Here is a 24400-nt window from a genome sequence, read left to right on the forward strand (position 1 = left end):
TCTTGCCACTATTTTCATTCAAACCTCATCATCTTTTTTGGATTGTTACAGTAGCTTTTTATTGGGTCTCCTTGTTTTACATTGTATGACATAAAAGTATCTATCTGCTTCTCTGTCCTCGTGTGCCTGCTTCTGATATGTATGTAAACCTGTGTCATCCTCCTGAGTAGCTGAGATTACAGGCGCCTGCTACCACGCCCGGCTAATTTTTTGTACTTTTTTTTTTTTTTTTTTTTTTTTTTTTTGAGATGGAGTTTCGCTCTTGTTACCCAGGCTGGAGTGCAATGGCGCGATCTCGGCTCACTGCAACCTCTGCCTCCTGGATTCAGGCAATTCTCCTGCCTCAGCCTCCTGAGTAGCTGGGATTACAGGCACGTGCCACCATGCCCAGCTAATTTTTTGTATTTTTTAGTAGAGACGGGGTTTCACCATGTTGACCAGGATGGTCTCGATCTCTTGACCTCGTGATCCACCCGCCTCGGCCTCCCAAAGTGCTGGGATTATAGGCTTGAGCCACCGCGCCCGGCCCTAATTTTTTGTACTTTTAGTAGAGATGGGGTTTCGCCATGTTGGACAGGCTGGTCTCGAACTCCTGACCTCAGTTGATTCACCTGCCTTGCCCTCCCAAAGTGATGGGATTACAGGCATGAGCTACTGTGCCTGGCCTGTTTAATGCCTTTGCTTGTATTCTTCCCTCTGCCTGGATCAGCTAATTATCTTTCTTTGAGACTCAACTCAGGCTTTTTTTTTTTTTTTTTTTTTTCCAGAAAAGCTTACTGGAGGATCTGACTTCATTCTTTTGCATGTGGATATCCAGTTGTCTCAGTACCATTTGTTGGAAAGACTATTCTTTCCCCCATTGAATTTTTTTCTTTTCTTTCTTTCTTTTTTTTTTTTTTTGAGACAGGCTTGCTCTGTCGCCAGGCACCAAGGCTGGAGTGCAGTGGCACGATCTCAGCTTACTGCAACCTCCGCCTCCCGGGTTCAAGCAATTCTCCTGCCTCAGCCTCCTGAGTAGCTGGGACTACATGTGTGCACCACCACACCCAGCTAATTTTTGTATTTTTTTAGTAGAGATGGGGCTTCACCTGTTGGCTAGGATGGTCTCTATCTCTTGACCTTGTGATCTGCCTGCCTCGGCCTCCCAAAGTGCTGGGATTACAGGCGTGAGCCACCGCACCCTGCCCCCCCATTGAATTTTCATGGCAACCTTATGGGGTTTTTTTTGGTGGCGGGGAGACTGAGTCTCACTCTGTCACCCAGGCTGGAGTGCAGCAGTGAGATCTCTGCTCACTGTAAGCTCTACCTCCCAGGTTCAAGCGATTCGCAACCTTCACTGCTCGGGTTCAAGTGATTCTCCTGCCTCAGCCTCCTGAGTATCTGGGACTATAGGCGCCAGCCACCACACCTGGCTACTTTTTTTTGTATTTTAGTAGAGACAGAGTTTCATCATGTTGCCCAGGGTGGTCTCGAACTCCTGAGCTCAGACAATCCATCCTCCTTGGCCTCCCAAAGTGCTAGGATTACAGGCATGAGCCACCATATCTGGCCATTCTTGCTGAAAATCAGTTAACCATAAATAAAGTAGGTTTATTTCTGGATTCAATTATTATTCCATTTATCTAAATATCTATTCTTATGCCAGGACCATACTGTCTTAATACTGTAGCTTTGTAGTAGGTTTTAAAATCAAGAAGTGTGAGTCCTCCAAATTTGTTCTTTTTCAGGATTGTGTTAGCTTTGATTATTATGGGTCCCTTGAAATTCTATATGCATTTTTGGATTAACTTGATGTTTTCTGCAAAGAAACCAGCTGAAATTTTGTTGAAGTGAGTTGAATGTGTTGAACAACTTGGAGTATTTGTCTCTCTTTTGTTTATTTTTATTTTATTTTATTTTGTTTTTTTGAGATGGAGTCTCGCTCTGTCATCCAGGCTGTAGTTCAGTGGTGCCTTCTCAGCTCACTGCAACCTCTGCCTCCCGGGTTCAAGCAATTCTCCTGCCTTAGCCTCCTGAGCAGCTGGGATTACAGGTGCACACCACTATGCCCAGCTAATTTTTCTATTTTTAGTAGAGACGAGGGTTCACCATGTTGGTCAGGCTGGTCTTGAACTCCTGACCTAGTGATCCGCCTGCCTTGGTCTCCCAAAGTGCTGGGATTACAGACGTGAGCCACCGTGCCTGTCCTGTTTGAGATAATTCTCAACAAATTTTTTTGACAAATTGTGCTTTTCGAGGTGCCTAACATAGTAAGAAGTATACAGGCTTAACTTTGCAGTGCATGATTGAGGTGAGAAGGGAAGCATTTTCATATTGGTGGTTTAACCACTCACTTGAAAAACATTTTTCCACATATTTTCACGTGTTTATTGTCCAAAGTTTTAGAAAATACAAAAAAAGCAGGAAGAAAAATCCATAACTCCAGAGTTATGTCTGTAAGCTTGTATATATTCCTTTTTACATTTAACCATATAATATATAGGGAACGTCTTTTATCTCACTGAAGACTACAGTGTGTTTTTTTGTTTGTTTTTGTTTTTGTTTTTGTTTTTTTTGAGACAGAGTCTCTGTCGCCCAGGCTGGAGTGGTGCGGTGGCGCAGTCTTGGCTCACTGTAACCTCAGCCTCCTGGGTTAGAGTGATTCCCCTGCCTCAGCCTCCTGAGTAGCTGGGATTACAGGTGCCTGCCACCACACCCTACTATTTTTTTTTTTTTGTATTTTTAGTAGAGACAGGTTTCACTAAACCAGGCTGGTTTGGTATTGAACTCCTGACCTCAAGTGATTCACCCACATTGGGCTCCCAAAGTGCTGGGATTACAGGTGTGAGTCACTGCTCCCAGCCTACAGTGTTATTGTTAATGCTGTGGCATACCTCATTTTGAGATACTTAATTAAACACCAATTAGGCTTATGTTTTGTTTTTTCCATAAGTGCTAGAATGAACACCTTTATAAAGTTAAATCTTTGCACAGATTCTTGACAGTTTTCTAAGGCAAGTTCCTGTAAGTAGAATTGCTAGTTTAAAAGAATACATGGTTTTGAGTCTTTCTTGCTATTGTTTTAGGATAGTATATTAATATTTGACAACAGTTTCTGTTAAAATCTGAAGGTAAGCTTATAAATCTTCTCATTATTTAAAATTACTGTCAGATGTTTATAGCAGCAACATTCACAACAGTTCAAAAGGTGGAAACAATTCAATCCGCTGGCAGATGAATCAGATGAACAGAATGTGGTCTATAACTAATATGATGGAATATTATTCAACCTTAAAAAGGAATGAAATTCTGATACATGGTACAACATCAGTGGACCTTGAAAATACTATACTAAGTGAAATAAGCCAGACACAAAAGGACAAATGTCTGATTACATTTATATGAATTACCTAGAATAAGCAAATTCATAGAGACAGAAAGTAGAAGTTACCAGGGGTGGGTGAGAGCTGATAGGGAATCATTGTTTAATGGGTACAGAGTTTCAATTTGGGATGATTAAAAAGCTCTGGGCATGGATAGTAGTGATGATTGCACAACACTATGAATGTAGTTAACACCACTGAATTGTATACTTAAAAATGGTAAATTTGACGTTATGTATATTTTAGTACAATAAAAGAAAATACTATTGATGAATTCCGGAATTTTAGACAAAAACCACCTAGAAACCATGTGACTGTTTTACTTATTGCGTTTGTCACCTTGTGGCTAAGTGAACTCAGGGTTTGGGTACTTGTTTTGAATTTGATGGATTGACAGATGGAGCTGAGAACTAGGTTTCTAACCAATATTCATGCAATATGAAGACAGATCAAGGTATATACTAAGTAGCCTACTAGGCACTGAGGACTAATGGTAAACAAGATAAGACACAGTCCCTAGAGTCTGCTGGTTGCTAAGATTGGACAGAAAAAAGAATAAACTTCTTATTAAGGAAAAAAGGATTAAAAAATCAGGTGACTTATTTTTTCCTTAATGATTTCCTTTGTAGGGTGATTTTAAAATATCCTTTTCCCCCCTTCAGGTTGCTATGGAAATATATGACCACGCAAAAGGAAGTCCATTCTAATCATTCTGATACCTGAGATGTAACTGGACTGAAGACTAGAAACAGGAAAAATTTTAGTGCCAACTTTAATTACAATGGCCACTGATTCAGGAGATCCAGCCAGCACAGAAGATTCTGAGAAACCTGATGGAATTTCACTTGAAAACAGAGTTCCTCAGGTTGCTGCAACTTTGACAGTAGACGCTAGACTAAAGGAGAAAAACAGCACCTTCTCTGCTTCTGGGGAAACCGTAGAAAGGAAGAGATTTTTCCGAAAGAGTGTTGAAATGACGGAAGATGACAAAGTTACCAGATCGTCCCCGAAAGATGAGAGAATAAAGGCTGCAACGAATATTCCAAGAGTAGATAAACTTCCTTCAAATGTGCTGAGAGGTGGACAAGAAGTTAAATATGAACAGTGTTCAAAGTCAACCTCGGAAGTCTCAAAAGATTGTTTCAAGGAGAAAAATGAAAAGGAAATGGAAGAAGAAGCAGAAATGAAGGCTGTAGCTACTTCTCCTAGTGGCAGATTCCTGAAATTTGACATAGAACTAGGAAGAGGAGCATTTAAAACAGTGTATAAAGGACTGGACACTGAAACATGGGTTGAGGTTGCTTGGTGTGAGCTGCAGGTAGGTATATAATCTTCTTGGTTATAATAAATTCAAGTTTTAACTGGCCTGGCCTTCTGTGTGATCCATGATTAAAATGTATCATGGATTAAAATAAAATGAAGGGCTTGTCCCTCACATCCTACAAATTATGGTCCTTTCCTATATCCTCTTAGGAGCTCACGCCAAACTTTTTTTTTCTCCTGTTGTTTTCTTTTCTGTTTTAAAGGGGGAAAAAATCTGTATGGCTTTTTTTTTTTTTTGAGGTAGAATCTTGCTCTGTCACCCAGGCTGGAGTGCAATGGCGCAGTCTCAGCTCACTGTAACCTCTGCCTCGAAGATTCTTCTGCCTCAGCCTCCGGAATAGCTGGGATTATAGGCGCATGCCACTACGCCCTGCTAATTTTTTGTTTTTTGTTTTGTTTTGTTTTAAGTAGAGACAGGGTTTCACCATGTTGACTAGACTGGTCTTGAACTGACTTCAGGTGATCCTCCCACCTTGGCCTTCCAAAGTGCTGGGATTACAGGCGTGAGCCATGGTGCCAGGCCTATCATGACTTTCTTTTGGAAAAATTGTTTTAATTTGTTAGCTTTAGGAAAGTCCCCAAATTCTTAATGTCTCCTTTTGAAAACTTCATAAATAAGTGACTTATGAGTTGATTGTCATACTAAGTACTTGAGAGTGTGATAGGGAAATATATTCATTGTGGTATATACCTTTTTTCTTTTTATTTTAACAAAATTTTGGGAGTTCATGTCCTGTTTTTCAGAACTGGAAGGTTTTACTTGATTCTTTGAGGACCTTTATTGATAGAAGCTCATGATGCCTTTGAATTTACCTTAGAGAGTATCTCTGGAAGAAATAATCACCAGAATCTATTAAAGTTACTCAGCTAAAATGTGTGTAGAAAGGAGAAATGAAAGCAACAGGAGAATGACTGAATTGCCTTCATATTTGGTTCCATAATAAATGTTCATGTACTTTTCATTAATGAAGAACTAAATAGGGACAGAGCATCATAGAAGGGGCTATAATGAGAAGAGTTTTAGACAGATGTGGGTCAAATATAAGGAAGACCTTTGTGACCTCAGTCAACCCATGGGAAATGGTCAGTGATCACATAGGATGCTTAAAATTAAGATGGAATAAAGCCAGTTTCTAAGAACAGGTTTTTGTTGTTCAAATTCCAGTAGTCTCTGTGAGTGTAGATGTATATGTATGAAAACACCATGATTTCACTCATTCTGAATTTGCTGTAGGTTTCTGTTCAGATAGGTTGGAATTTAGTCCAGGTTTCTGAATTTCTAGGAAGCTTTTTGTTTAATGCCATGGTTTCCAAACTTTACTGTCTATAAAAGAGTCAGTATTTACTTCATATGCAAATTCTGGGGCCTATTGGTACAAATTCTGATTTAATAAGTCTGGATTGGGGTACAAGACTGCAATTTTTAAAAACTTTCTAAGTGCTTCTAATTTAGGGAGTCCTTTGAACACTCTTTGGAAAGCAAATTACCTATCAGTCAGACCCATTCGAGTGGGCTTCAAAAGGTACGTGCATGTGTGGAGTTTGCTTGGTTTTCTTCTCACCTGCTTTTTAACCTGTAAGAATTTTATATGGTATACATTGTAGTAGAAATATTAGATATTGCAGGCAAGCAAGCATCAGAATCACCTAAAATTCTAGTACTTTGAGTATAATGCTTTAAACATTTTAGTATATACATCTTTCTGGTAAATACACAAACACACACACATACACACATCTTTCTATACAATCTTATACTCTTTACTTTCACTTACCTTGAATGTCTTTTCATTATCAGTAAGGGTATATTTATTTATGTATTTTTGTAAGTGTTTATTTACATAGTTAATTTTTTCTCTTTTTAAATTTTATTTTTTGATTTCCAGATTTTAAGTTCAGGGGTACAGGTGCAGGATGTGCAGGTTTGTTACATAGGTAAATGTGTGCCATGGTGGTTTGCTGCATAGATCATCCCATTACCTAGGTATTTAGCCCAGCATCCATTAGCTATTCTTCCAGATGTTCTCCCTCCTTCCACCCCCCACCCCCCATTTTCTATTTTTTACTTATTTTATTTATGTTATTTTATTTTTTGAGACAGGGTCTCACTCTATGTTATTTTATTTTATTTTTTGAGACAGGGTCTCACTCTATGGCCCGTGCTGGAGTGCAGTGGCATAATATCGGCTCATCGTAACCTCTGTTTCCCAGGCTGAAGCTATCCTCCCACCTCAGCTTCTCGAGTAGTTGGGACTACAGGCACATGCCGTCACTCCTGGCTACTTTTGTTTTTGTATCTTTAGTAGAAACGGGGTTTCACCATGTTGTCCCGGTTGGTCTTGAACTCAGCCATCTGCCTGCCTCGGCCTCCCACAGTGCTGGGATTATAGGTGTGAGCCACTGTGCCTGGCCTACATAATTATTTAAAACAGATGCTTAGTGTTTTATTATAAGGTTCTTCTAGGTTATTTAAGCAGTCCCCTATTGTTGGCTATATAGGGCTTTTTCATTTTTTGAGAGACGTAATCTCACGCTGTCATCTAGGCTGGAATGCTGTGGTGTCTTCTTGGCTCACTGAAGCCTTAACCTCCTAGGTTCAAGCGATCCTTCCCCCTCAGCCTCCCTAGTAGCTGGGACTACAGACGTACCACCATACTCAGCTAACAGTATTTTTATTTTTTGTAGAAATGAGGTCTTACTATTTTGCCCAAGCTGGTCTCACACTCCTAGGCTGAAGCGCTCCTTCTGCTTTGACCTCCCAAAGTGCTGGGATTACAGGCATGAGCCATTGCACCCTGACAAGGTTTTTCTCTCTAATATTTTACTATTGTAACCATGGCTATGATGAAAATCCTTGTGTATAATATTGAAAGTTATGTAAATTTTAATTTCGTCTCTGCATTGTGACATCAGTAGCACTCAACTTTTAGTGATATCATCTGTAAATGAAGAAAATAATTTCCATTCACTTGGTAGTAGCGCACGTAGTAAAGATAAGTCAATCATTTTGCAAGCTGTTTACCCTAGTTATGTTTAGGTAAAAAAGGATGTTTAGGTAAAACTTGAAAATACTTCCGTGGGAAACGCCTAGGATACTGACTTCTTTTATTCTTTTTTTTTTTTTTTTTCTGAGACAGAGTCTCCCTCTGTTGCCCAGGCTAGAGTGCAGTGACATAATCTCGGCTCACTGCAACCTCTGCCTCCTGGGTTCAAGCGATTCTCTTGCCTTAGCCTCCCGAATAGCTGGGATTACAGGCATGCACCACCATGCCTGGCTAATTTTTGTATATTTAGTAGAGGCAGGGTTTCAACATATTGGCCAGGGTGGTCTCAAACTCCTGACCTCAGGTGATCTGCATGCCTTGGCCTCCCAAAGTGCTGGGATTATAGGTGTGAGCCATTGCACCTGGCTGTAGGATACTGACTTCTATCATTCACCTGTGGGAAGGTTTAAAAATCTCATAAGGTCTTACTACTCAGAGTGTGGCCCCTGGACTTGGGAGCTTGTCAGAACTGCATATTCCCAGGCCTCATTCCAGACCTTCTGAATCAGAATCTGACTTTTAGTAATACCTCCAATTGATTTGTGTGCACAGTTAAGTGAAGTTTGGAAAGCACTTGAAATATGGGACCAATTCCTGCAGTAGGAATTCCTTTAATACTCTAACATGAACTTTATATTATATTATGTATTCTGATTTCTGGCTTCTAGTCCAGACTTCTCAAATTGAAATCTTTAGGAAATGGGCTCCAGGAACTTACTGTTTAAAAGTTCTCAGTGTGCTGGCCATGGCGGTGCTCACCTATAGTCCTAGCTACTCAGAAGGCTGAGTCAGGAGAATCACTTGAGCCCAGGAGTTTGAGGCTGCAGTGAGTCATGATTGTGCCCCATTGCACTCCACCCTGGGTGACAGAATACAACCCTGTCTCAAAAAAAAAAAAAAAAAAAATAGTTCCCCAGGTGATTGGATACATAGCCAGATTTGGGAATCTCTAATGTGGAGCAAATGCAATAAATATGTAAAGTACATTTTAATTTACACAGAGAACAACAATTACAATTTTCTGTTCTAAAAAGAATGTCAGAATTAGTGGACTTATCAGTTTTATAAGATAATATTGCTTTATCTTCTGCATTTTCTTAAAAGACAAAGTCTTGCTCTGTTGCCCAGGCTAGAGTACAGTGGCATGATCATAGCTCACTGTAACCTCGAATGCCTGGGCTCAAAGGATCCTCCCAAATAGCCAGGACTACAGGCATAGGCCACCATCCCCAGCTAATTTTTTTTTTATTTTTGAAATAGAGATGCCTTAGCCTCCCAGAGTGCTGGGATTACAGGCATGAGCCACTGTGCCCAGCATGCATATTTGAAATTAAGAAAAACTAGCTTATTTATAATCCCAGGAGAATAAGGGAGATATCTTTGAATTATTTCCTGAATACAATGCAGTTTTTAATATACAATCTTTCATTCTTCTTCTATAGTCTTATTTATTATATAAACAGTTCTGTAGAAAAAGATCACAGTGAGCAGTTTAAATGTTTAAATTATTCTAGATTCTTTTTCAATGTGGGTGTGAGATTATATATCTAATATTATATATAATTGATATGTCCATACTTTTATCAGTTTGATATATATTCTATTAACATTATTAAAATATGTAAACTATAGCATTGACACTACCTCTTGCTTAATCTTCTCCTCTAATGTTAGGCAATTCTTTTCTTATTTTTCTTTTTTATTTTTTGAGACAGGATCTCACTTTGTCACCTAGGTTGGAGTGTAGTGGTATGATCACAGCTCACTGTAACCTCAACCTCGTAGGCTCAATTGATTCTTCCACCTCAGCCTCCCTAGTAGCTGGGACCACAGGTGTGTGTCACCATACCTGGCTAATTTTTCTATTTTTTGTAGAGATAGGGTTTTGCTGTGTTGCCCAGGCTGGCCTCAAGTGATTAGCCCGTCTTGGCCTCCCAAAGTACTGGGATTATAGGCGTGAGCCACCACCACCTGCCTTTTTATTTTTAGAGACAGAGTCTCACTCTGTCTCCCAGATTGGTCTTGAAGTCATGGACTCAAGAGATCCTCCTGCCTTGGCCTCCCAAGTAGCTGGGACTACAGGCACAAGCCACTGTACTGGTACTTTTCTTTTTTTTAAATTTTATTTTTACATGTTTGATTTGAAATTTACAGCTCAACAATAGGTTTTATACCTTTTTCTCTTGATAGCATTCCCTTCCTCCCCATTGTGGATATCTGAGTCTTGTGTAATAATTCTGTTTTTTGTAGAGACAGTCTCATTATGTTGTCCAGGCTGGTCTCCCAACTCCTGGCTTCTAGAGATCCTCCCCTCTCTGCCTCTCAAAATGCTGAGATTACAGACATGAGCCACCATGCCCAGCCTAATTCTGTTTTTTTTAATCACCAACAAAGCAAAGGCAAATTGTGTAATAATCTTAACAGCCCCACATCCATTTGTTTAGAATATGTTGACCTTATGGTGCTGCAAAGAACTGGGAGCGAAAGATTTTACTGCTGATGTTTGACTTTGAGTATGTTGAAAACAAACTCTCAGATTTAGGATTTGGCTATAAACATCTGCATTTCAAGTTCTTCATATTTTATGATTTCTGTAACTCGATTTTTTTAAGAGACAGGATCTTGCTCTATTGCCCAGGCTGGAGTGCAATGGCATGTCATAGCTCACTGCAACTTCTGTCTCCCAGGTTCAAGCAATTCTCCTGTCTCAGCCTCCTGAGTAGCTGGGACTACAGGCACACGCTACCACTCCTGGCTAGTTTTTGTATTTTTAGAAGAGATCGGCTTTTACCACATTGGTCAGGCTGGTCTTGAACTCCTGACTTCAAGTGATCCACTCACCTTGGTCTCCCAAAATGCTGGGATTACAGGCGTGAACCACCATGCCCAGCCTATTTATTTTTTGTGATGGAGTCTGACTCCGTCTCCCAGGCTAGAGTGCAGTGGCACAATCTTGGCTCACTGCAAACTCTGCCTCCCAGGTTCAAGCAGTTCTGCCTCAGCCTCCTGTACCGTTGGGATTACAGGCACGTGCCACCACACCCAGCTAATTTATATATATATATATATATATTTTTTTTTTTTTTTTGAGACGGAGTTTCGCTCTTGTTACCCAGGCTGGAGTGCAGTGGCGCGATCTCGGCTCACCACAACCTCCGCCTCCTGGGTTCAAGCGATTCTTCTGCCTCAGCCTCCTGAGTAGCTGGGACTACAGGTGTGCGCCACCATGCCTGGCTAATTTTTGTATTTTTTTATTAGAAACGGAGTTTCACCATGTTGACCAGGATGGTCTCGATCTCTTGACCTCGTGATCCACCTGCCTTGGCCTCCTAAAGTGCTGGGATTACAGGCGTGAACCACCGCGCCCGGCTAATTTTTATATTTTTAATAGAGTCAGGGTTTCACCATGTTGGCCAGGCTGGTCTCAAACTCCTGACCTCAAGTGATCTCCCTGCCTCATCCTCCCAAAGTATGGGGTTACAGCCTTGAGCCACCGTGCCTGGCCATAATTTCTTTCATTTTTTTTTTTTTGAGACGGAGTCTCGCTCTGTCGCCAGGCCAGAGTGCAGTGGCACAATCTCGTCTCACTGCAACCTCCGTCTCCCAGGTTCAAGCGATTCTCCTGCCTCGGCCTCCCAAGTAGCTGGGATTACAGGCACGTACCACCAAACCCAGCTAATTTTTGTATTTTTAGTAGAGACGGGGTTTCACCATGTTGGCCAGGCTGGTTTCAAACTCTTGACCTCATGATCCACCTGCCTCGGCCTCCCAAATTGCTGGGATTACAGGCATTAGCCACTGTGCCTAGCCATTTCTTTCATTTTTAAAAAGTTTTTTTAGGCAGGGTCTTACTATATTGCTTGGGCTGGTCTCGAACTCCTGGGCTCAAGTGATTCTCCAGCCTTGGCCTCCCAAAGTGCTGGAATTACTGGCATGTGCCACTGCACCCAGTCTTTAATTTTTGTAGAGATGGAGTTTTGCTGTGTTGCTCAGCCTAGTCTTGACCTCCTGGGTTCAAGCGATTCTTCTACGTTGGCCTCCAAAATCACCAGGATTACAAGCATGAGCTATTGTGCCTGGCCCCCATAACTTGATTTTAAAAATACATTAATGGAAAGACCTGACCTATTGTTCTTTGTAAAAACTTTGGTAAATTACTTGGTAATTACTTGGTAAATTAGTAAATTACTGTGAGTGAGGGCTATCAGTCATAAGTGCTATTTAGAAGACTATATTTTAGTTTATGATGTTGAAAGACTTGGTCACATGTTACTGAAAGACCAGTTTGGCAACTCTCAGAAAAAAATCAATCACAGGAGTTTGTAATAGTTTCTTCCTCCACTAACAACTTGAAAATTAACATCACTTAGCACAACCAGTTTTTGCTTTATTATGACTTGGAAAATATTATTATGACTTGGAGAATACACTAGTACATTTGTTTTCTTCATATAATGGAAGTATTTTCTAAATGTGGTAACATCGTAGATATCTGAAAGATGTTTTGTTGACATTTTCTAAAATAAGCCTCACTCTGGGGTCAGATATGTGATTGTGTACTTTTGAGGGTAAACAGACCTTTGAATAGCACTTAGACATCTAACAACTCAAGCTATAGTCTGTGAACTAAACCAAACATGACACTGGAAAGAAATACCAAAAGGAAAAAAAGGCACAATAGAGTATAGCAGGTTGACATGTTGAGTTGAGCATTCTAAGATACTTTCATTATAGTAGTGAATATACTCAAAGCAACGCAGTGGAAGTAACAGCTTAAAAATCCATACTTCCACACCTGAAGCATCTATCAAAATTGTGGAAGATGGCCTGGCACGGTGGCTCACACCTGTAATCCCAGCACTTTAGGAAGCTGAAGCGGGCGGATCTCCTGAGGTCTGGAGTTTGAGATCAGCCTGCCTAACATGGCAAAACCCTGACTCTACTAAAAATGCAAAAAATTAGCCAGGTGTGGTGGTAGGCACCTGTAATCCCAGCTACTTGGGAGGCCGAGGCAGGAGAATTGTTTGAACCTGGGAAGAAGAGGTTGCAGTGAGCTGAGATCATGCCACTGCACTCTATCCTAGGTAACAAGAGCGAAACTTCGTCTCAAAAAAAAATTGTGGAAGAACGTATTTCTATTTTATTTTCATTCATCATCTAAGTATACTTTGGGAAAAATTATATTTTTAGACATCAGCCCTATTACATTTGATTGTGAAATTAGAATTAGATATGAAAACGGTTGAATTTCCAATAAAGGAAAAAGTAATGAAAAAAATAGATGCTAGAATTTCTGTTTCTGAATATAATTGTGTATAGTATTCATGCTGAGACACTTAATTTTGCTCTCAAAATATTTTTATAACCCTCTTGGAAATGTTTCTGGATTCTATTTTAGCCATATAAGAAAATGCTTCATTACATTACAGGCACACGCCAAATAGTATGATTCAGTTTGATTTCTAACTCTCTTCATCAGATCCAGCCCTAAAAGTATACATTCATGGATAAAGCATGATTACATTGAAGGGAAGAGGGATAAAGCTTTCTTAAATGTACATGTTTTCATCTCTTTGTTTAAAAACTATTCACAAACTTTATTAAACCAAAGGCAAATGCTTTTGCAGAATGACAAAGGGTAGGAGTGGCAAGAGATAGCCTTTGTTTGGGAAATAGCATTAATTTTCCCAGTTAGTCACTGAGTTAGTTTTGAGCTAATTATTTGCTTGATAGATTTTAAAAATTGATACGTGTGGTAAGCTGAAAATAGCACCCTAAAGATATCCATGTCCTAATCCCTGGAACCTGTGAATATGTCTTCTTACATTACAAAAAGGACTTTGCAGATACAATTAAGTTAAAGATCTGGGGATTGGAAGATTACCCTGGATTATCTGGGTGGACCCGGTGTAATCATGAGGGTCCTTATAAGAGGGAGTCAGAATGACCATAGTCAGAGGAGGAGATCTGATGATGGAAGCAGAGGCTGGAGTGATGCAATTGCTATTAGGGGACAATGAACCAAGGAATGTGGACACTCTCCAGAAGCTGGAAAAGGTAAGGAAACAGTCTTCTCTAGAGCCTTCAGAAGAAATGCAGCCCTGCTGATAACTTGATTTTAGTCTAGAGAGACTCAGTTTGGATTTCTTGATCTCTATAACTAGCAGATAATACATTTGTGTTTTAAGCCACTATATTTGTTGTAATTTGTTACAGTAACAATAGGAAATATATACAATAGACTATAGCTGCCATTTGTTCATTCGTTCAACAAATAGTACCTGCAATGTGTCAGACACATGCCAAGTGCTAGGAATATAATGGGGAGAAAAGCAGACACGGGGCTCATTTTCATAAAGCTTACAATAGAAAGAGTTTATAGTCATAAGAAGGCTTAGAAATTGAAGTTAGTGGCCAGGGGCTGTGGCTCATGTCTGTAATCCCAGCACTTTGGGAGGCCGAGGTGGATGGATCACCTGAGGTCAGGAGTTCAAGACCAGCCCAGCCAACATGGTAAAACTCTGTGTCTACAAAAATGCAAAAAATTAGCTAGGCATGATGGTGGGTGCTTGTAATCCTAGCTACTCAGGAGGCTGAGGCAGGAGAATCACTTGAACCCGGGAGGCGGAGGTTGCAGTGAGCCGAGATCGTGCCATTGCACTCCAGCCTGGGTGACAGAGAGACTCCATCTCAAAAAATAAAAACAACCCCAGAAATTGAAGTTAGTGGAAAGATGAAAGGGCTATTTAATATAGGTTTGTTTAAAGGAAATGGTAGGGTTGAGAGTAGGAGGCAACAGGGATACCACTCCTTTATTCCATAGTTTTCTTTTTCTAAAACTTTTTGATATATTTTCTACTCACAAGAGTTGCAAAAAGAGTATAGAAAGTTCCTATATACCCATCACCCAGTCTCCCTTTATGTTAATGTGTTGTATTTTTATTTTTGGTAGAGATAGGGTCTTGCTATGCTGAACAGGCTGATCTCTAACTCCTGGCCTCAAGCAATCCTCCCGCCTTGGCCTCCCAAAGTGCTGGGATTACAGGTGTGAGCCACCATGCTTGGCCTTAATTGTTTTTTAGGTTGCCCCTTAATTTGACTTTGTCTTTTATTTGCTTATGATTAGATTTAGACTATGCGTTTTTGACAGGAATACCACAGAAGTGATGAACCATCCTCAGTTCATTATAACTGGGGGTACATGTTGTATTACTGGTAATAATAATCTTGATCACTTGGTTAAGGTGGTATCTGTCAGGCTTTCTCTCCTGTAAAGTTACTACTTTTCCTGTTGTATATTAGTAAATATCTTGGGGTAGATCTTTGAGAGTATGCAAATATACTGTTTTCCCTTGAACTTTTGCCTGATGATTTTAGCATCCTTTGTTGTATCTTGCATGTCATCATTATAACTGTAGTGTTCTGATGATTTTTTTCTCACATTCCTTCTACTTTTATTAATTTGTATTACCTCTTAGTTTTATGTGATTTCTCCCCAGTATACCTGTTAAGTTTCTGGAAACCCAACAATAGGAGAATTTATGTTGGTATAGTTAGTAATAGCGGGTATCATATATTTTCCATTTATCAAAATTAACATTAATGGAACACTTATACTGGTACTTAATTTGAATATTTTATTTAATTCTTAGAATAGGTATATGAGATAAGGATTATTAGTTTTCAGATGGTGGAACTGAAATTTAGATGTATTAAGCAGTTTGCCCAATGGAGCAGAGTCAGGATTTGTATTCCATCAATTACATATATAAAAATTTGCATAGATGATTGAACAATTTCCCACTCACTAGATTGGGTAGATCATTCTTTTATTTATTTATTTTTTTTTTTGAGACGGAGTTTCGCTCTTGTTACCCAGGCTGGAGTGCAATGGCGCGATCTCAGCTCACCGCAACCTCCGCCTCCTGGGTTCAGGCAATTCTCCTGCCTCAGCCTCCTGAGTAGCTGGGATTACAGGCACGCGCCACCGTGCCCAGCTAATTTTTTGTATTTTTAGTAGAGACGGGGTTTCACCATGTTGACCAGGATGGTCTCGATCTCTTGACCTCGTGATCCACCCGCCTCGGCCTCCCAAAGTGCTGGGATTACAGGCGTGAGCCACCGCGCCCGGTCCCTCTTTAATGTTTTTAACCATTTTAGAACAAGTGGCTTCTTAAATGGATCCTGTTTAAAATAAGATTCTTAACATTGAACTGCTGAAACTCAAGGGATGCCAGTTAGTGGTGTCATTGAAGGGTACCTGAGGAATAGTTTCACGGTTAGATTGTCATAGTTCAGTATCTGGCCTTCACCTTTTGTCACTGTCCAGAGGTTGGGGAGTTGGGGAGACTGACTTGTGTTTACTCCAACTTCTAAGTCTAGGACACAAGTTTATTATTTTAAAATGAGATATAGTTGTTAGGTAAAATGTTCTATGTAGTCTTTTGGCTAGATACATGGGGAGCTAAATTATAATCAGAAGCTGGCTTGGTGCTTAGAGAGTCAGAACAAAGGAGCTAGATGTTCCTGCATGTCCTCCTGCTAAGGCAGTAGCCTGACCGAATGAACTGAATGCTCACATCCTGATTGTATGAGGACATCTTTGATCAGCAGTTCTGAAAGATAAGTGAACCTGATTCTATGCATGGTTATTCCCTTTTGATTTATTATCTTAACTACCATGTGTGAGCACTTTTTTTTTTTTTTTTGAGGTGGAATCTTGCTCTGTCGCCCAGGCTGGAGTGCAATGGTACGATCTCGGCTCACTGCAACCTCTGCCTCCCAGGTTCAAGCATTCTCCTGCCTCAGCCTCCTGACTAGCTGGGATTACAGGCATGCTCTACCACACCCTGCTTTTTTTGTATTTTCAGTAGAGATAGGGTTTCACCATGTTGGCCAGGCTGGTCTCGAATTCCTGACCTCAGGTGATCCACCCGCCTCAGCCTCCCAAAGTGCTGGGATTACAGGCATGAGCCACCACACCCGGCCAAGCACTTTTCTTTAGGTGGTAATACCATTGCTGTCTCAAAGCTTTAACATGGTAATATGGCCAGACTATGACTATTAATACCCTGATTTCTTGATTGATACTTTGATGTCACCATTTACAAATTACCATTATCCCCAGTGTCTGTTTCTTTCATTTAGCATTAGTTCTGAGGTACTATACCATCTTTCCATGGAAAGTGGTTTATGAATTAGATATCTGCACTCATTGCTATGAATGCTGTTTCTGAGAGGCAAAGTAGTGAACTAGAAAGTGCTTTGGATTCAGAATTCAATGTACAGCGTTCCAGTGTTGCCTGTGCCAGTTAGGTACCTTGTGTACCTAACTGAAAGCTTTTAATTTTTTGGAGCCTTAATTTTTTACTTTTCTTTTAAAGAAAAATACGATAAATACTTTGGATGTACCAAAAAGAATAAAGAGTAACATAATGGAAACTGTGTACCTACTGCCCAGTTTAAGAAATAAAATATTGACTGGGCATATTGGCTCACGCCTGTAATCCCAGCACTGTGGTAGGCCGAGGTGGGTGGATCACCTGAGATCAGGCGTTCAAGACCAGCCTGGCCAACTTGGCGAAACTCCTCCTCTACTGAAAATACAAAAATTAGTGGGACATGGTGTCGCGTGCCAGTAATCCCAGTTACTCGGCAGGCTAAGGCAAGAGAATCGCTTGAACCCAGGAGGCAGAGGTTGCAGTGAGCCCTGATCGTGCCATTGCCCTCCAGCCTGGGTGACAGAGGAAGACTCCATCTCAAAACAAAAACAAAAACATTGATGATTAGAGAGAATACTTGTAAGGCATGTGACACATTTTAGTGTTTAATAAGTGGTAGTGTTAAAATACTTAGCAACCTCATGTTTATCAAGAATATTCAAGCTGACGCAGGAGAATAGCTTGAGGACAGGAATTCAAGACCAGCCTGGTCAACATAGCAAGACCTCATCTCCACAAAGAGAAAAAAAAATTCTGAGCATAGATATAGTGGCATGTCCCAGTAGTGTCTTGGGTACTTGGGAGGCTGAGGCAAGAGGATCATGTGAGCCCAGGAGTTCAAAGCTGCAGTGAGCTATGATTGAAACCTGCACTCCAACCTGGGCAACACAGAGTGAGACCCTGTCTCTAAAAAGAAAAAAGAATATTCATTGATGGAGTGCTTTGTAAGCTAAGCATCATTTTGACGCTTTTGTAATATTCATCCTTTCTTGATTAAGTTATTTTATAATATAGATTTTATATCATTGTTAATGATTTCTTCTTTCACGTTTGCAGAAACAGATCCTTGTAGCCTCTGACTTGGTTCTGTAGATCATTATTGGTGTTTACATTAAGAGACATAGCTGATAAAGACATAGTTTACCTTTTGGAAATGAAATGCTTCTTATCTTGAATAAATATATATGCAGGTTGGTCATGCTGGTATTGTGCCATGTCTCTGGAAAGGTTTTGTGTACATTTTTAGCATTCCATATGTTATAATAGATTGAATGTTTAGTTAACATTTATAAAAGGATAATATTTCTTTTTGAAGTAGTGTGTAGTAGTTGAAATCTATTTGATAAATTTGTATTTGACTCCTGTTTACCAGCCATGTAAATGAACATTTATAACATTGAAAAAGTGGTGTTTGATGCTTTCTTTTTGGTGGCCTTATCTTGAGACAGCAAGATTTAGGGATCATTTTCATAAACTAGAATTTTCCTGGCATCTATGTCAACTCCGTTAGCTAGTGCTGTTCTCTAGTTTGTCTTTTGTGATTCATCATTCCTTTCTTGTGTAAGGATTCTTATTGATGATGTGTGAAAGTTACTCTTTCAAAGTGGTTGTCATTAATACAATAATGTGTGTAGGGGTGTGTGTGTGTGTGTGTGTGTGTGTGTGTGTGTGTAAAGGATGCTACTATAGTAGCTGAAAGCTCTACTCTAAGTATTTTTCTCTAGATTTTGGTGCTACTTTAACAGGTTTACTGTTGAAGTGGGGTTTTGAAGATCTTGGCTCTACATTTTTAGTAGACTTCACCTCCAGCAGTACACCTGGGGCAGCAGTTATAATTCTGTAAAATTTTATTCCTAGTGGTGACTACTTTCAATCTGTAGGATCAAAGGATAAAGTAGGGTAGTTTAGTTTGGCGCATGTAAGACTTGCATTCTACTAATTTAATCAGAAGGCATCAAAATTTATTCATTATTCTGGCCAGGTTCGGTGACTCGTGGCTGTAATCGCAGCACTTTAGAAGGCTTAGGTAGGCAGATCGCTTGAGGTCAGAAGTTTGAGACCAGCCTGGGCAACATGGTGAAACCCCATCTCTACAAAAAATACAAAAATCAGCTGGGCGTGGTGGCACGTGCATGTAGTGTATTTCTCTACAAAAAATACAAAAATCAGCTAGGCATGGTGGCACATACACGTCCAGCTACTCAGGAGGCTGAGATGGGAGGATTACTTGAGCCTGGGAGGTGGAAGTTGCAGTGAGCTGAGATCGTGCCACTACTCTCCAGCCTGGTGACAGAGTGAGACGCTGTCTGAAAAAAGAATTATTCATTATCCTTCAGAGTAGATCTGCTGTCTATCATGAGTAGAGGACTTCTAGCCAATTATAGGTGCATTTAAGACAGTCAGGTTAGGCCGGGCATGGTGGCTCATGCCTATAATCCCAGCATTTTGGGAGGCTGAGGTGGGCAGATCACCTGAGGTCAGGAGTTCAAAACCAGCCTGGCCCACGTGGTGAAAGCTCTGCCTCCCGGGTTCAAGTGATTCTTCTGGCTCAGCTTCCCAAGTAGATGGGACTACAGGCATGTGCCACCATGCCCAGCTAATGTTTTTGTAATTTTAGTAGAGATGGGGTTTCACCATGTTGGCCAGGATGGTCTCGATCTCTTGATCTCGTGATCCACCCACCTAGGCCTCCCAAAGTGCTGGGATTACAGGTGTGAGTCACTGCGCTCGGCTACACTTCTTATTTATTTATATACATATATGTTTATTTACTTAGATAATAGCCATCCTAATGGGTGTGAAGTGATATTTTATTGTGGTTTTGATTTGCATTACCCTGACAACTAATAATGTTGAGCATCTTTTCTCAAAGTTGTAGAGATTGTAAGTCCCAGATCAAGGTCTAGCTTGGTGGGTTTCTGGTTAGGGCTTTCTTCCTGACTTATTGAGGAGAGTCAGGGGTGAGCTTTCTCGTCTTTTTTTTTTTTTTTTTTGAGATGGAGTCTCGCTCTGTTGCACAGGCTGGAGTGCAGTGGCGCGATTTTGGCTCACTGCAACTTCCGCCTCCCGGGTTCAATCAATTCTCCTGCCTCAGCCTCCCTAGTAGCTGGGATTACAAGTGCCCACCACCTCACCCAGCTAATTCTTTGTATTTTTAATAGAGGTGCTGTTTCACCATGTTGGCCAGGCTGGTCTCAAGCTTCTGACCTCAGGTGATCCGCCCACCTCAACCTCCCAAAGTGCTGGGATTACAGTCATGTGCCAGGCCTCTGTTGTCTCTTTTTATAAGGATAATCGTATTGGATCAAGGACCCGCCCTTATGACATAAAGGCCCTGTCTCCAATTACAGTCACATTGGGGGTTGGGGTTTTAACATACAAATTTTGGTGGAGGGAGAGGGGACACAAACATTCAGTCTATGATACAGGGGAAGATCTACTGACTTCTTTGTATAGTTCTGCCCCCTCAAAAGTGTGAGCGGAACTAAAAGACTGGTGTGCTGGCCAGTCTTTTAGTCCAGAGGGTCTAGAGGGTAGATGGGGTCATTTTTAATCTACAGAGTAGCAGAGAGAGTTAGCTTTTGCAGTCTGGGGGAATAAGGAGCAAACACATTTGCTCGATGTGTAGTAAGATGTTAGTTGGTACAGAGCAGCCCTCAGGAGAGAGACTGCTATAGCTCCTTCACTCATGGAACTATATAAGGTACCCCAGGGCCCCTCTGAGTAAATCAGGGAATCAGAAGAGGAGAATTGAATATGAGGGGAAAATAATCACTTTTCTGACTTGAATTAGTAGTCTCGACCATCAAAAATAAGTAGTATCTAAAAGGAGATATCTAGGTAAAATCTGGTAAATCACTAGACTAACCAAGAAAAAAGAATCTTAGGCTGCGTGCGGTGGCTCATGCCTGTAATCCCAGCACTTTGGGAGCTGAGGCGGGTGGATCACAAGGTCAAGAAATTGAGACCATCCTGGACAACATAGTGAAGCCCCATCTCTACTAAAATACAAAAATTAGCTGGGCGTGGTGGTGCGAGCCTGTAGTCCCAGCTACTCAGGAAGCCGAGATGGTAGGAGAATTGCTTGAACCCGGGAGGTGGAGGTTGCAGTGAGCCGAGATCGCACCACTGCACTCCAGCCTGGCACCTGGCGACAGAACAAGACTCTGTCTCAAAAAAAAAAAAAAAAAAAAAAAAGGCCGGGCGCAGTGGCTCAAGCCTGTAATCCCAGCACTTTGGGAGGCCGAGGCGGGTGGATCACGAGGTCAAGAGATCGAGACCATCCTGGTCAACATGGTGAAACCCCGTCTCTACTAATACAAAAAATTAGCTGGGCACGGTGGCGCGTGTCTGTAATCCCAGCTACTCAGGAGGCTGAGGCAGGAGAATTGCCTGAACCCAGGAGGCGGAGGTTGCGGTGAGCCGAGATCGCGCCATTGCACTCCAGCCTGGGTATCAAGAGCGAAACTCTGTCTCAAAAAAAAAAAAAAAAAAAGAAAAAGAAAAAGAAAAAAGAATCTTACATTCACCTTGCTTCTTATCTTCAATGCTAGAAGCTAGAAGATGGTAGACCATTAAGGGGAAGAGGCTACACCATCCAAGAATCTCTAATCAGCTAAGATATCATCTTCCAGGGTGAAAAAGATATTCATGGACCATAGTGCAGAAAACTATATAATAGTTAAAAAGATTAAGCTAGATCTATCTAACTAACATGTTGCTATTGAATGAATGGAATATTTGATTAAAGTGCTAAGTAAAGACTCTACAGCTAGAATAGAAGTGTTTGAGGGGGAGGGGTAATTATATGGGAGTGGAGTGAGTAGGGGTGATTAAGTCTTTTTTTTTAATTTTTTTGAGACAGGGTCTTGCTCTGTTGCCCAGGCTGGAGTGCAGTAGTGGGATCTTGGCTCACCACAACCTCCACCTTTCAGGCTCAAGTGATCATCCCACCTCAGCCTCCCAAGTAGCTAGGACTACAGCTACTGGGACGTGCCACCATGCTCAGCTAATTTTTTTTATTTTTAATAGAGACAAGGTTTTGCCATGTTGCCTAGGCTGATCTCGAACTCCTGAGCTTGATTGATTCACCTGCCTTGGCCTCCCAAAGTACTGAGATTACAGGTGTGAGCCATGGTGCCTGACCAGTGATTAAGTCTTCTACATGTGTTGTCTATCTGGTATGATAGAAAGGGTGAAAAGCATTAGTATTTTAGATTATTTATTTGTTTTTGGTGAGTGGGGGCTAGATGAAGTAGGGAGAACAAGTAGATGAGTTACTTACTTTCTTATAACAGATAAATATGTTTGATCTTGTGTGTCTGGAAAGGGAGGCTAACCACTAGTAAAAAAGGAAAAATAGATGCCTGTTCATTTTTTGAGACAGGGTCTCCACTTTGTCACCCAGGCTAGGGTGCAGTGGTGCAAACATGGCTCACTGTAGTCTCGACCTCCAAGGTTCAAGTGATCCTCCTGCCTCGGCCCTTTAAGTAGCTGGGACTGCAGGCATACACCACTATGCCCGGCTAATTTTTGTATTTTTTATAGAGAAAAGGCTTCGTCATGTTGCTCAGGCTGGTCTTAAACTCCTGAGCCTAAGCAGTGCACCCACCTTGACCTCCCAAAGTGTTAGGATTACAGGCATGAGCCACTGTGCTTGGCCTGATACATCTCTTAGTTAATAATAGAAAACAACAAGTAAAATAAAGAACATAAAATAAGATTGAAGGAGTAAAATCGAGTATATTATTTGCTATACCCAATGTGGACATGTTGCGTTTGCTTATTAAGAAACTCAGACTGTCAGTTGCAGTTAAAAGACAAAACTCACATGTGTTGTTTACTAAAATCATACTTAAAGCAGTGATAAAGAAAAGGTAAAGATATGAACAAGCAAAGAGAAAGCAAGAGTGGCAGTGTTTTTTGTTTTTTTTGTTTTCTTTTGAGACAGTCTCACTCTGTCACCCAGGCTGGAGTGCAGTGGCATGGTCTTGGCTCACTGCAACCTCTGCCTCTCAGGCTCAAGCGATTCTCATGCCTTAGCCTCCCAAGTAGCTGGGATTACAGGCACATGCCACCACAACTGGCTAATTTTTTTGTGTTTTTAGTAGAGACAGGGTTTCACCATGTTGGCTAGGCTGGTCTTGAACTCCTGACCTCAGGTGATCTGCCCGCCTCGGCCTCCCAAAGTGCTGGGATGACAGGCGTGAGCCACCACACCTGGTCCAAAAGTGGCAATGTTAAGGTATATCAGAAAAGGAGGAAAGCAAGGTTAAAACAGGATATTATGAAATCATATACTTCATCGTTTAAGAAGATATATTAAAAACCTGTAGACTCCAAAAATATTTTGGCTTAATAACCTCTAGTAGCATTTTCAAAAAAGATAAACATGTATTTGTAGTGGGAAATTTCAAGGGCATTTCTTTCAAATAGGAGAGATCTAGTATACAGAAAGTAAGTAAATACAGAGGAGTTGAATAATATAATCCACAATCCACAAACTTTATTTGATGGATGTACAGAACTTTATATCCTTCAAACAGGAAATATACGTTGTTATATGTGGCCCAAAAAATCCTTAAGAAGAGAGAGTTTGTACTTGCATTACTGAATAAGATTGGAAATAAATAATAAAATAAATAACCAAAAGATTCTTAACTAATTAGAGAGCAGAAATCACACCCCTAGGTAAATTTTGAATCAAAGAGGAAATCAGAACTGAAATGATAAACTAGAAAGCAATGAAAAAGAGAAGACATTATAGCAAAACCTGTAGATCGTTATAAAAGTTGTACCTGTTAGAAAATGTGTAGCCTAAAATATCTTCATTATTAATGAACAATAACTAAAGGAATTTAGTACTCATGTGGAGAAATTAGGAAAATAACAGCAAAAGAAAGGAAGAAGGAATTCATAAAATCTGAAATTAATTTAAAATTTATAAACATAAAAATAGGATAAATAGATTTTATTATTTTGGACTTTCTGAAAAATGATTAATGAACCTGATGAAGAAAATATGGCAGAAATACACAAGGAAAGGAATGAGAAGGCCAGGTGTGGTAGCTCACATCTGTAATCCCAGCACTTTGGGAGGCCAAGGCAGGTGGATCACTTGAGGCCAAGAGTTCAAGACCAGCCTAGTCAACATGGTGAAAGCCCATCTCTACTAAAAACACAAAAATTAGCCAGGCATGGTGGCGGACACCTAGCTACTCAGGAGGCTGAGGCAAGAGAATCACTTGACCCTGGGAAGCGGAGGTTGCAGTAAGCTGAGATACCACTACACTCCAGCCTGAGTGACAGAGCAAGACTCCATCTACAAAAAAAAAAAAAAAAAAAGGGAATGAGAAATGAAATATAGCCATGCTGTGAAAGAGAATTAAAGAAATCAGAAGATAATATCATGTACAACTTTGGTAACAAAATCTTTTCAACATTTTATTTT

The 24400-nt window shown here is 40.6% G+C and overlaps 1 protein-coding gene across 2 annotated transcripts in view; it reads left to right on the plus strand.

Annotated features, from left to right (window-relative positions):
• Nucleotides 1-24400, plus strand: part of WNK3 (WNK lysine deficient protein kinase 3) — a 176505-nt gene that overhangs the window by 20741 nt on the left and 131364 nt on the right. For both annotated transcript variants that reach the window (XM_064364323.1, XM_064364322.1), the window contains one exon: nt 4025-4680. In XM_064364323.1, coding sequence (XP_064220393.1) covers nt 4144-4680 — 537 coding nt within the window. In that variant the 5' untranslated portion in view covers nt 4025-4143. The remainder of the gene's footprint in view (nt 1-4024; nt 4681-24400) is intronic.

Source organism: Aotus nancymaae, unplaced genomic scaffold, assembly GCF_030222135.1.
Source record: "Aotus nancymaae isolate 86718 unplaced genomic scaffold, 86718_ANA_hifiasm-v0.15.2.pri h1tg000058l, whole genome shotgun sequence".
NCBI classification, from domain to species: Eukaryota; Metazoa; Chordata; class Mammalia; order Primates; family Aotidae; genus Aotus; species Aotus nancymaae.